The sequence below is a fragment of the Apteryx mantelli genome, chromosome 21, assembly GCF_036417845.1.
Source record: "Apteryx mantelli isolate bAptMan1 chromosome 21, bAptMan1.hap1, whole genome shotgun sequence".
In the NCBI taxonomy this organism is placed as follows: domain Eukaryota; kingdom Metazoa; phylum Chordata; class Aves; order Apterygiformes; family Apterygidae; genus Apteryx; species Apteryx mantelli.
Window position 1 is genome coordinate 10,686,441 of NC_089998.1, and position 13,186 is coordinate 10,699,626.

The 13,186-nt window shown below is 60.3% G+C and overlaps 1 protein-coding gene across 1 annotated transcript in view; it reads left to right on the forward strand.

Annotated features, from left to right (window-relative positions):
- NIBAN2 (niban apoptosis regulator 2) overlaps window positions 1-13,186 on the forward strand; it is a 51,999-nt gene that overhangs the window by 14,986 nt on the left and 23,827 nt on the right. The window contains exon 2 of the mRNA XM_067308828.1: window positions 12,403-12,533. Coding sequence (XP_067164929.1) covers window positions 12,403-12,533 — 131 coding nt within the window. The remainder of the gene's footprint in view (window positions 1-12,402; window positions 12,534-13,186) is intronic.

Here is a 13,186-nt window from a genome sequence, read left to right on the forward strand (position 1 = left end):
AAATTCCCTCCCCTCAATGAGGTTTTAGTCCGGCGGTTCATGTGCCGTGTTCCCAGCTGCTGTTCTCGTCTCCTTCTCATGATCCTACCTTCCGTCAATCCAGGGGGCTTCTTGGGGGAAGGCTTGGGTTTCAAAGACACCTTCCCCTCTCCCCCATATATTTAAATAACAGCAGGCCGGGAATAACTGTTCCCTGAGAAATGCATCTGGTGAAAGGGACTTTGGGATGTGGGCTTACAAAACGGGATGTGGTCTGAAGAGAAGTTTTGGCTGACTGCTCCCGTTGGGTTGTGTCAGACTGTGCGCTCCAAACTCCCCCGGGTTGCGAGTGTGGTTTGGCATCTGCTTTGGGCTGGAACAGCTCAACTGTTGGGTACCGCTAGCCCTGGGGGTGCTTCCGCCCTGGGAGGGGATGCTCAGAGCCTTGGGGATGTTTTGGGTGGTAGGAGGCAGTGACTGATGCCCGGGGTGAGGGACCCTGCCTCGCTTTGGCATTCCTGGGGATGTGACAAGGAGAGAGAAGGTCCTGGCAACCGGCCGTATTCCAGGTGATACCAATCCTGCAGCCAGGGCTCTGATATCTGCTCCCAGGTCAGCCGGGAGGTCCAATTGCCCTGAGCAAGCACCAGCTTGATGTTCCCTGCCCGGAGGCAGGGACATCTGAGCCACGGGGAAGGGGGAAGTGAGCAGGAATCCCTGCGCTGTCTCGTTTGTCTTCTAGCAGCTTTGGGGGAGATGCCCAGGAGAGCTCCAAGGCAGTCACCAGTGTTGGTGGTGCTGGAGTGCACCTCGTGGGGATGCAGCCGTGGGGCAGCTCCGAATCCCCAGCCCGGGGCTTTACTGCTGCTCACCTGCACTGCAAAAGGGGAAGCCCGCTCATCCCGGCCACCAGCAGCAGGGACTGGCTCTCTGGAGGGCCAAGGAGTCCTTCGCGGGAGCTCTGCTCCCTTGCCATAGCTGTGGTTAAACACACCTTTATACAGAGGAGCAGTAACCTTGCCATACTTCTCTGTTTCCCTTAAACTTTACCCCTTTCCTGCCCGCCTGAGATCCTGCTGAGTCAGGAGAGGGGAAAGGACATCTCCAACCTCAGTTTATTGGGCGTCTTTGAGGGGATATGAGGAGGTGATGCCCAGGTGATAAAAGAATTAAGGATCATGGGGTGGGAATAGGTGTCTGTGTTGTGGAAGTCTCTCTCTGCTGCTGGCCGGACCTGGAGCTGGCTTCGTTTGCAAATCCCTAGGCCAAGCAACAGGAGTCGCGAGGGTTTGGGCGTAGGTGGGCCTTGGTGCGGCTTGCTGGGCTTTGGTGTCTCGCTCCCCTAACCTGTTTGGAAGGGTTGTAATTTACAGCCTCAGCTCGCCTTTTCATCAGAAGAGCAGCTCTGCCGAGGCTCCCAGGCGGGGCCTGCCCTCCGGGCGCCGGCGTTCCGCGGCTCGGCCAGGCGGTTTGCAGGGACGTGCTCGGAGGAGGTTGAGTCGGGCAGGATCTTTGCTCTGCTCCTTGCCCAGGGCTGCATCCTCCGGGAGGAGCGATGCCCCTTCCCCCTGCTGGGCGCTGTCTGCAAGGGATGCTCGGAGGAGCATCAATACGCGATACGGTGATGGCCGTGCTCTCGGTGCAGGAGAAACTGTTGTAGGTCATGGAGGTGGCCTCTCCTCCTCCACTGGGGTAAATGCGGTGCTGTGGGGCAGGGGCAAAGCTCGGCCACGGTCACCCACCCCGGCCATTGCCAGGGCAGCATGTCTCAGAGCTGTGCCCTCCCGGGGTGCGCAGGCAGCATGCCACTGTGTCCCCACTGGCTACGGGGACTGTCCCCCCTGCGAGCCCCCTAGGGCTCCAGATGTCGGAGGAGATGCTCGTCTTGCCCAGACCGCTGGTCCCTTACCAGTCCGCAGAAGCTTGTCGTTACCCCAAGTGCTGCGCTACGTTGAAAAGCCTCACGCTGCGGAAGTCCCTTCAGAGAGACCACCTGGGGCCTGGAGATGTTTTGGAGCCATCGCCGGGCCGTGCAGCGAGGGCTGCTCGTGGGGACGCAGGGGACCATCACATGCATGCCTGGGAAGGGCGGCAGCATCGCAGCAGCCGGAGGCCTTTCCCGGTGCATGTTGCTGTAGCAGCAGTGTGGATCCGGCTGCATCCAGCCTCCTCCCATCCTTGGGTATGAGCCTGAGGCAGCAGGACCCACATGATGGGGAAACGATGCTCCTCCTGGTGCTGGGGCTGAGCACAGGACAGGAGCCAAGACCTGCCATGGGCAACCCCGGTGTGGAGCGAGTGTGGGTCCGGGGCTGTCCCATCCTCCCTCGAGCTGGCAGCCTCCCTGGGAGCGATGCTCCAAGGTGCGGGGCCAGGAAACCTTCCTGCCATGGCTGCGAGGTGGGGACAGCTCGGTGGCCACTGTTGTCCTGGCCGTATGCAAACTCGGCTGTTTCCAAAGTCCCAGCCACCCAACCCCGAGGCACAAGCAATAGGTCCTTCTCCAGGGAGCAAAGAAGTCCTGCCTTGCCAAGCCTGGATGAAGCGAGGCTGAGGGATCCCAGCCTTGGTTTTCCCTTGGCACGGCTGTGCACGTGCAGATTTGTCCTTTTGAACGATCCTGCTAATATCTGGCTGCTCCCCTGCTCCTGGCGAGGCCTCGGGCAGGAGGAGGCTGCTGGCCTGCTGCCCTTTCCCAGGTGTCCGTGTGGAAATGCCCTGGGACGGGTCGTTGTCCCGGGAGCCATCCCGGTTGCTGAGTGCAGCGGCCTGGCGCGGCGTGGTGGTGACTGTGCAGGATCTGAGCGCCCTGCTGCCAAACCCGCTGACTCTGCCAGCCGTGGCCTGGGCTATTTAAAGCATCATTCTCATTTTCACGTGATTTCAAGGGTAATGAAGAAAATGGGCTCTGTCCACGTACTCCTGCTGGCAGGGCTTTCTGCAACCTGAGTTGCTACCAGGAAGGCGTTTTCTGGAAAAAGTGCTGCAGTGTAAGAGCAAACCAGGAGCCCTGGGTCTCGTTGCCGCTGCAGTCCCAGAGGGACAAGTTGCCCGTATTGGGCACAACCGCAAGAACTGCGAGTCTCAAAGCGGTGGAGATCCAGCTCTTACCCTTCCTGTCAGTGGCGCTTTTTTGCCTGGTGATAGGAAGGGGAAGGGGCCGCTGCCAGAATAACCTGAGCAGTACCATTCTGCACGCTGAGCCCAGGACACCGTGTATAGGAACATTTAACTGGGAAGGGTACAGCGGTGCAGGGGAAGGAGCTGCCGCTGGTCCCCAGCCCTTGAGCCTGGGCTTCCCAGGGACGGGCCGCCACAGCTGGAGCCGATGCTGCTTCTCTGCGGGTCTGGCTAGACCTGGAGCAGGGAGGGCTGGTTCATGGCATTTTGCTTTTTTCCTTGGCTCTGGTCTGAGGGATGCCGGAGCTGGGGATGGCTCTGCTTGCAGGGGCAGCGAGGCCTAGGGCTGCTTTCTGATCTGCGTGTATAGGGGCGCTCGGGGTATTGGAGATGCTTTAAGGGGCAAAATGCACCCACGCCAGGCAAAACCCATTCTTGCCTCGTGCTTTTCTACTTCAGCAGCTTGCCGTGATGTTTTGAGTTTTTCTGACGGTGAGACCTACCTCCCGCTGTGGTGCTGCTCTGGGCAGACCTTGAGCTAGCTCAAGTAAGCGAGGAGAGGAGCTGCATATGCCTTTGGCAGTGGTACCCGCATAGCCGGTGCCCAGGCCTCTGAAGAGTTTATTCCCTTCCCAGGTAACCGGAGGCCCATACCTGTTCTGTCGCTGTTTCGGGCTTGGCCATGGTTTCTGGTAGTTGTGCTCTGCTGCTGTTGCGTAACTGGTACAGGAGGTGGGCAGAAACTACCTCTCTTGGCTCGTTTTGCCTCGAAGAGGCCTCTTGCCCAGCGGGCTTTGCAGTCCTCGGTTATGATTCAGCTTCTGCTGGTCTCGGGGAGAAAAAACAAACCTGCATTGCCTGCTTGTTCTTCATCGCTCTTCTAGGGTGTCCTCAAGGGAGCAGAGTGTCAGCCGGAGAGAGCAAATTGCAGTCATTAGTCTCTCTTGCGAGCTGTTGACCTTGGCGTTCCTGCGAGTCTGTGGCAGCGCTGGCTCGGGGGGCAGCAGCGTCCTCCTGGCCCTGGTGGCCTTTCAGTGCCGGCTGGAGCATCACTGCAGGTGCAGGACGTGTGAGGCGATGCAGGAAACAGCTGGGTGCCTTACGGACCCTCCCCTTGCAAAGGCAGGGTGGACCCTGGAAGACACAAACCTGAACTCGTCCCTCCTAGCTCCCAAAAGCCAGTCCTGCCGTTGTGCCCAGCCTGCTCTTGGCATGTCTGTCCCACCCCTGCGAAACACGGAGCCCTTTCTCTCCCCTTCGTGTGAAAGCTGGCTTGCTGTAGAGCCCGTTTATCGCAGCCTGCAAAACGCCACGTGAGTCTTACTCATCAGGATGCTTCTGTAGCGAAGGAGGGGAAACCCGGAGGCAGAGGAATAGATGAAGTCTCTGATTAAAGGTGCTATTGGGAGGCTCAGCAGGAGTCCCAGCCCTGGCAGAGACAGGGGCGTTAGCATTAGCGGGTGCTGTTTGACACCTGGCTCCAACCACAAACTACTTACCGCTGACAACTTGCCTCAGTCCTGCCTTGCTATCAAGGAACAGGAGCGACTTGCTGGAGCCTGCTTCAGCCGAGCAACCCAGGGCTGCAACAGGAGAGGCGCTCCTGCATTCGGCCGGTTGCAAAGCGCAGAGCGCCGGGCCGTAGGTGGGGGTTTGCAGAGCCGGGTTGCGTTTGGTGTGAGTGGGGACCAGTCTGGTGGTGCTCAGAGCAATGGGGGAAGCCTACAGTGCCCAGGAGCTCAGGGATTTCTGCATAAAGGAGGGATGCATGGCCATTATGTTGGGAAGCAGGTCCAAACTCTCCTGTGGGTCCGGACCTCTGATCTGCTCCGGGTAAGCACCACGCACGTGTGTGCTCCAGCCTTGGGTCCTAGAGCAAAGCTTGCGTTTGGGACCTATGGGAAAGCGGAGTCTAAAGGAGACTGGGGACCCGTCACCACCCTGTGAAGGAAAGTCCCTCTGCTGTTGTATGCACCTGACTTGCTGAAACTCTTTCCCGTGGGTGTCTGCACCCGCACCCAGATAGGGGCGTTTGCTGCTTGGAGGGGTGGAAGCAAGCTGAACCGCATGCCTCCACAGCCTAGTCACAGCTGGGATGTGCACTCCTCACTGGGATTCAAGCAGGGGGGACAGGACAAGACTTGGCACCTAAGAATGGGTGGAGGACGTGGAGGCCAAACTCCTCTGCCCTCTTGTTTCGCCATTGCCCACTAGCAGGAGACGAGGATCTGGTTTATGCTGCTCTAGGATGGTGGCTGACGCTGGGGCTCCTCTCTGCTGGCTTGAGGCCTGGGGGAAAGCACACTGTGAGCTTTCTGGAGCTGAGATGCCTGTGTGGGCTCCAGTGTAAGCTTCTGGACTGCCACACATCCTCTGGCTTTCCAAAAATTCCTTTAGCTCTTGGCCAGATGCATAGCCAAAGCTGCCGGATAGAGGGAAGATAGCTTGTGGGTGGCCTTGATTGCCCAACCAAGGAGGGGTCAGCTGTCTGACCTATCTGGCAATCCACAGCACTGCAAGGTGATGGCTTGGGGGTTTATGTTCAGCCTCTTAAAGGGCAGAGAAAGGGCAGGATGGCTCCTTCCAAGTATTTGGGAGCACCTTACATGTTTCCTGCCTCTGCACAAAATTCAGTTGTGGTCTCTGACTTCTGCAGCCATCGGAAGGCTGCTGGGAAGGGACCTTGGAGGCACCTGCCGTGGGATGCTGGCCCAGATGGGGTCTCTTAGCCAGGTCCTGATGCACTAAGCACCACACAGAGGAGGTGCTGCTGTTGGTCTGTGTTTGCATGTGTGTCTGAAAGGCAAAGTCCAGCTGCCTGGACCAGCCCATAGGACGGGAGAGGCTTTCAGAGCATCTGCTGTGATCTAAAGCACAGATTTCCCAACCTCTTTTTCTTGAGCAAAACTTAACTATCTCATTGTTAGTTGTCTAAATCTGCTAAGTCCAGTTTCTCCTTACATCACCTCTCCATGCCACTGCTGAACCAGTGGTGCCTTTGGCCCACCTCCTCCAGACTCTCGAGTGTGTCCATGCACCTCCCCTTGCTTCTGGTTTGAGCGAGGTCACAGAAAAACCCAAGCAAATTCTGCACGGGGTCGACATCGCATAGTGGCTTGAGCTGTGCATCCTGTCTGGCCTCGCAGCTTGGGATCAGCTGGTCTAAATGGCAGGAGGCAAGTGCATGAGTGCTGAAGCGCTTCTGGCCCCTCATGTCTGTGGGGAGTCGGCCGTTGAGCCAAAACCCAGCTGCCTGCCTGAGGCTCTGCTCGCTGGAAGAGGCACCTCTTCCCGGCGGCCCTGGAAGTGTGCGGACAAAGACGCTTCCCAAGAGCAAACCCTGAGATATCTATAGAGGCCGGAAAGCAGGCACAGCTGGTGGCCGCGGCGCAGGGCAGAGTCTGCGCTGGAGCTGTGAGCAGGCGGCTCGTGGATCTCGGGGGACTGAGTCGGGGGGAGGAGTTGTCACACGTCCCGGGGTCGTCGCACCGCAGATGGGGCTTGCTGGCAATGTTACAGACCATGAATGTCTTCGACTTTAGGTTGCACTAATTACAGCCTTTCTTCTCATAAGCAACAAGAGGGGGTGGGGGTGAGAAGAGGGAAGGAGAAGGTTTGATTCTTAACTTGCAATCCAAAAGACGTTATTCATGAGTGGAGGGTCATGATTCACACCCCTTCCTGCACAGACGTTTTGTAATGAAGGCAGAGGCTCCGCAGCATCGTTTACCCCAGGAGCTGGGGTTTTTAAGGACTTGAAGCATGCGAGGCAGGTGACGACAGCAGGGGACAGGGTTTGCTGCCAGCACGGAGCACGGGTGAAGGGTGCTGCCAGCCCTGTGCTAGCAGGGCAGCAAAAGGAAATTCAAGGGGAGCTCCTGGCACGGAGCTGCGGGCCTCCGCAACGCATCCCCTGCCTGCTTCCTTCTGCCCACCAGGCATAAATATCCAGAAGGGTAACGTGGCTTTCTGGGGCGCTAAACTGCTGGAGCTGGCTAAGATTTAGTTGTCTTGGATATTTGACTGTGAATCTTTTGTTTCAATATCTGCAAGTAATTGACTTTTGCTTTTCCATTTGCTTAAGGACTCCTAATTGGCCCCATCGTTAATCAGTGAAGAATGAGTGACTAAGCTGTCTTGACTGCTGGGAGCTAGAGCTCTTTTTTCCCATGAACTGAAAGGAAATTAAACTTCAAAATGCCCTCCTAAATCTTAGCTGTCAACATCGCTGCCCAAAGCTCCAGCCAAAATAATAGATTTTTGCAGACTGCAAGCTGCAACAGAAGTACCTAGTGGACACTAGCAAATGGAGTAACAACAGACTATTTTTTTCCACTAGAAAACGCCAAAATAAGGGTGAGGAATTTCTCTGCTCGTACGAGCAGGCTTCTCATTCTTTGGCATGCAAAATGTGTTTCTTAAACCCAGGCGATTCTCCTGCCCCGGCGCCACCTCCTCCACCTCCTCCCTGACCTTGCCGCCGTGCCCTCCGTGCCGGCGCTCCCTGGCACCGCGTCCCTTGCGCTGGGAGCGCACCGGCGTTGGGACCGGCTCGGGATCTGCCTGGGGGCCGCGGCTGAAGCCCGCTCCGGGCGGTCGACGTCCCAGCGCGGCCGGGCTGCTGCGCCGAGCCAGGCGTTGCCTTTCTGGTCCCCGGCGAGAGGCCCGGGGATGCTGGGGGAGCCTCGCGCCTTGCCAGCTCTCCTGCCGCTCTGGGCCAAAACCCTGCGAGAGCCCCACGCGCGAGCGGCCTGGGGCTGTCGGTGCAGGCGCAGAACCAGCCGCGCGGTGCCGGCGCTGTCAGATCCGCCGGTGATCCGGGAGGAGAGCAGACCCGCCTGGGAGGGAGCGGTTTGGGTGGCAGCTGAGCCCCGAAATGTCCCCTTAGCCCTGCTCGGGAGGGAAGCGCTGGGTGAGATGCAAGCTGCTGCTGAGCCCCAGCGGGAAGGACCAGACTGGGGTGTCCTGGAGGGATGCTGGAGCTGTGGACCGTCCTGCTATGGTCTCAGGCAATGCTCACTTCCCACCCAAGTGCAACGTGCCTGTGGGTCTTCAGAGCTGGCTGCTGCCACCTCGCTTGAAAAACGAATGCGGCAAAGCATCGGTGGGGAGGGGAAAGTTGCATGTGGTCCTTCGCCACCGTTTTGTCACTATCTCATCTGGCGCCCAGCTACCTGCTCCCAGCCGTTACGATCGCGTGGCAATTTTTTCCTGTGCTGCTCCCAGCTCTTCACTGGGGTAAATTCAGGATTTGCACCATGCTGGAGCAAGCTGGTCCTTCGCTTCGCCCCTCGCGCAGCCCCTCGGCGTGGTGGGCGGCTGCGGCTGGAAGAGGCTTTTGGCTCCCGCTGCAAGCGCCGCGCTGCGCCAGGGCCCGCGCAGAGCTCGTGTGCATGTTTTGTCTGGTTTCGTGCACCCAGCATCGCCCCGGCTTCCGCCATGAGGATGCCGATAGAGCATTCCTGCCGCCTCCTATCGCCCCGTCTCTGGGAAAGACTGAAGGGTTTGAAATAGTTGCAGGCAACTTGAATTCTTTCCCTTTCACGCTCTCTGGGGCAAAGTTGAACGAGAAATTCAAAATAAAGGTCCCTCGTGCCAAAGAAAGCTTCGGGAAACCTTTCTGCTGGCAATCTCTCCCCGAGCCATTAGAGCCCGGGGAGGCTTGGAGAGGGGGTTTTCCCCGCGGGACGCCCGGGCGGCCCCGGCATGCCGCGTGGGGCAGGCTGCCACGCTTGCTGGAAGCGGCTGCTTCCGGCCTGCCCACGCGCGGGCGGCGCGGGACCTCGCCAAGCCGCCTGCCGGGATGCTGGCGGCTGCTCCGAATTCCTGCGCGCCGGGCTCGGGCGCGCGGAGGAGGCGTCCCCGTCACCCATGTCCTGCGCTGGGGACTTAAATCGCCGGGTGCAGGAGACGCTTCCCCTGCCTGGTTGTAGCTTGGGTCCCAGGAGGATGTCTGGGCTCCTGCGGTTTTCTGGTGGGAAAATTTAGAGAGTGGGGGATTTTCGCTTGGTATTTTCCTCTGTGTGTGTGCATGGATTTTTTTACCTTTTTTTTTTTTTTTTTTTTTCTCTTTTTAATCGACGTGAAAGCTTGGATGGGGGGTTCAGTGATTTATCCTGCAAGTGCTTGTGGGGAAAACGGCTCATTTCTGGTGCTGGTCAGCTCTGCTCTTAGCTTTAAATCCAGGTGGCTCGGCGACGTGGGTAATGCGTAAGCAGCTCTAAAAGCAGCCGTCACCGTGGGACCTAGTCGGCAGCTGCCCAAACTCTGCCTCTTCCCCTGCCGCGGGGCGCGAGAGGCGCTTTTCGGCTCCGCTGCCCGCCCTGTCCCTCCTCGAGGCGGGGGGAGAAGCCGGGGCTGAGCCCTCCGGACTTCCCTGCGGGGCACCGCCAGCCGGAGCCGGAGCCCTGCGTGCCCCGTCCGTACTGGGGGCTGCCCCGGCCCCTCTATGGGGGGTTTGCTGTGCCCCCCCAGCCCGTCTCCCAGCCCCACGCTGGACACGGTGGAGGATGCCGCCGTGGCGGGACGTGCCGGGGGAGAGCAGGGTTTGGGCTGGCCGATCTCGGCTGGTCTCCGCCGCTCCAGCACAGCTGCGCAGGCGGTCGGTGCCGCGCGGGGGTGATGTTAAGACCAACCCGCAGACCCGGTGCGACTGCTGCAGGGTCTTGGACTCTCCCACCTCTGGGCTTTCCCTGAAGGTGGGATCTTGCCACCTCCATGCAGGCTTGCTGGAGCTGGGGACGGGGAAAAAAAATGCAAATCCCGGGGTAGGAGCATTCGGGGGCTGCACAGCTGCTCGTGGGTGACAGCGCAGGGATGCTGCAAAGAGGCTTTCTTGGAGCATCTCCAGCTCTCCGGGGCACGGCGGCTCTGGCTGGCTCCCACCAGCCTTTCCTGGCGCATGGGGCTGGGCCGCGTGGGCCGCTCTTGGCTTCCCGCAGAGCTGCAGAGAGCGGGCAGGAGGCTCCAAAGTCTACTACGAGCCTGGGGGCTTGCACGGCTTCTGCGCTGCCTCTTTGAGAGAGTCCAAACACGATGCCCAGCCGCCTTCTGGCTCTGACCCGAGACTGATCCCGCCACATGCGCTCCCCCCGCGTGGGTTTGGCTGCAGAGCTTGAAGCTCCCCGGTTCCTCCGTGGGACGTCGCTCGTGGGGGCGCGGGAGGATCCCGGGTGTTTTGGCGAGGTCCCACTGCGATTCTCGGGCTGGGGGGCCCGCGTTTCCCCCTGCTCTCGGAGGCGATGCCGGAGGAAGTCCTTCCTCCTGCCTCGAGCGGACCCGCGCAGCTGAACGGAGGCGCGGAGCTGCACAATGTGCAGGAAGCGCCGCGCGGCCTGTTAGTATTGCCGGAATAAGCTTAATGTCAGGAATTTCCTGCCTCGCAGAGGAATCTGAGGCATTAGCATTAAACGCCAAAAAAAGACTCTGCTAACACTGAGTTAGTCCCTGGGCTGGCCGCGGAGGGCAGAGGGCAGCAGCATCAGTCGCGGCCCTGCGCTGAACCCTGCTCCCACGGGCCCGAGGGCAGCGGGAAGGTGTTCGGAGGCTCTTACTGGGAAGGGGGAAGGCGTCCAAATTTATGATCCGGGATTAGGCTGTCCCACAGCAGGCTGGTGCCTCCCCCCATGCCCCGCCATCTATAGCAGCTCTGCAGGGCTCACGCGGTCTGCCTTGGCTCGGGGATCGGCGGGGCAGGGGCTGCCAGCACGGCCGTGTTTCCCTATGGAGATAGGGACGGCGGAGCCCAAAGCTGCCTGGATCCTTCCACGTCCCTTCCCAGCAGCTCGCGCGAGCAAGAAGAGGCAGGAGATGGCACAGGGGGACGCTGGCGAGTCACGTGCCCGAGTGGGAGGCGACGGCCCCAGTGGGGTGCGGGTGGTTTTGGAGCAGGGGCTCCACGCTGGCTGCAGCCCACGGGCCTGGGACCTGCGGCTCTGCTGGGAGATGACCAAGCTCTGGGGACATCTGTGTCTCTCCGTCCCTTCCCCCAGGCTCGTTAAGCTCGTCAGCTCGGCCCCGTGGGAGGCGCAGGCGGCGCAGCCCTCGGCCTCGCTAATTAGCCAGGACAAACATTGGCGCAAGGCACCTTCACGCTTCGTTAAGAGATGCCAGAGCCCCGCTGAAGGTGCCCACGTTGTCCTGCCCCCGGGGCGCTTCATGCCGAGGCCGAGGTGCTCGGGGCCCGGGAAAGGCGCCGTGGCAGAAGCCGATGCGGGAAGCTCTGCCAGCAGGGCCTGGGGAGAGAGAGGCCCAGCAGTGACATGGAGATGGGCAGAAAACCTTTCCTTCCCGAGGGCAAGAGACGTGCCGGGCTGGGGACAATGCTCCATCACTGCTCCTCACACAGTGCAGAGGCTCCGGGAAAACATTGTAGGGTCCCGGTGTGGGCTGGAGGTCCCTGAGCAAACACGGGACCAGGAGGTCGGTGGCTCCTGACAGCAGGTTGGGTGAGCGCTCCAGGGCTGGAGGACACAGATCTGCCCTGCATGTGGCATCAGCCAGCCCAGCAGGCCTCCATGGGGCATCCCCAGGCCCCAGCGATGGGGAACGTTGCACAGAAAGCTGCTGGACCACGTGCCTTGATTGCCGCTGCTCCCCAGGAACGAGCAGGGTTGGGTGCACAGGGTCGAACCAAGCCATGCACAAGGGGACCAAGTGTCAGCATTGTCCCAGGGCCATGTGGATCTTGGCGGAGTCTCAGCCTGAGGGACCAGAGCCTCCAAAACATGCCTGGGAGGTTGTTCCCCTTCCCGCTGAAGGATGAGATAGGCAAACAGGGCTGGGAAGGGGGGGATTGCAGGTGGCAGGTCCCTTCACCCCGGGTGCCCTGGACAAGCCACTTGTGGCGTAGCAGGTGAGACCCGTCTCACCTTCAGCCATTGCCAAGCTCTTGGGTAACCCCTGGAGCCAAGGCAGCCCCAAGTGACGCCCCTGTAACGCTGGGGCACGTTCCCCGTCCCCCCTGCGGTCAAGCCTCCATCCTTTCCAGAGAGCCTCTCTGCCTGCTCCTCGCTGACGCTTGGCTGTTGCCCAGCAAACTGCTGAATACTCGTAATGGTTAGAGCTAGGACCTATCTCCTAACGAAGCTCTGGGCTCTGCCCCACGAGCTGCTGTCGCTGCGTTGATGGGCTGGGGAGGGCTTTAGCAGGTTGAAATTCCCCCCGTGCTGCAAAGGGGCAGGTTTGTCGATCCTACGCGTGAAGCCAAAGCAGCTGGAGGTGACCGGGAAGGTGGGGGAGAAGGTCTGGTGCTGGGGGGCCATGACACCCCTGCCTTAACGCCGCTCCGCTCTCCTCTTGCAGAGAAGACCGGGAAGGTGCTGGACGAGTTCTGCCGGTGCTACAAGGAGCAGTACGGAGTAGCGCTCTTCAACAGCGTCCGCTATGAAATCGAAGGCAACGGCGGGCCGCAGTCGCAGCTGCTGCACCGCAAGGTAAGGGCACGGCTCCTCCAAGCCCGCAGCCGGCCTCAGGCCCCTGCGCAGGGCTGAAGGCTCCGCTCCTTCCTCCTCCTGCCGGCCGGCAGCTCTCTCCCCGTGCCCGGTGAGTGCAGACTGTTGCCTCCCCCGCGGCACGGGGGATGTCCGCCTCGGCGTGCGGGGCCGCGGTGCTCACGGGCCTGTCGGGGGGGGGTTAGGTGCCACGGTGGGAGCTGGCGGCGAAACCCTTCCCGCTGCTGCGGGAGCGGCACTGGGTGCTCCCGTGTTGGGAAAGCCCGCGGCAGGGAGGCTGGAGACTGCCGGCTGCCAAAGCACCGAGCTCCACGTGTGGCTCCCTGGGAGAGATTTTCTTTTCAGATCAGTGCAACACGCACACCCAGCAACCGGGGGTGAGGCCGGCTTTTGGCTGTAGCTCAAAGTTAATTTGTGTGTTTAATGACAGGGCTTGCTGAAGGCACTTCTGGCTGATAAGAAGTTCCTGGGACTTGCTTGTGCCCGATAAAAAGCTGAGAGCAGCAGTGTGAGCGGGGCTGTCGGCTCTCACGGGACTGCGGGCGCGTGCTGGGCTCTCTTCTCTGCTCCTCTAGGTGCAGCTGGGGCCCTAAAGGGAAGGTGGTTTGAAGTTTCTGTCACAAGCAGTTGTGTTT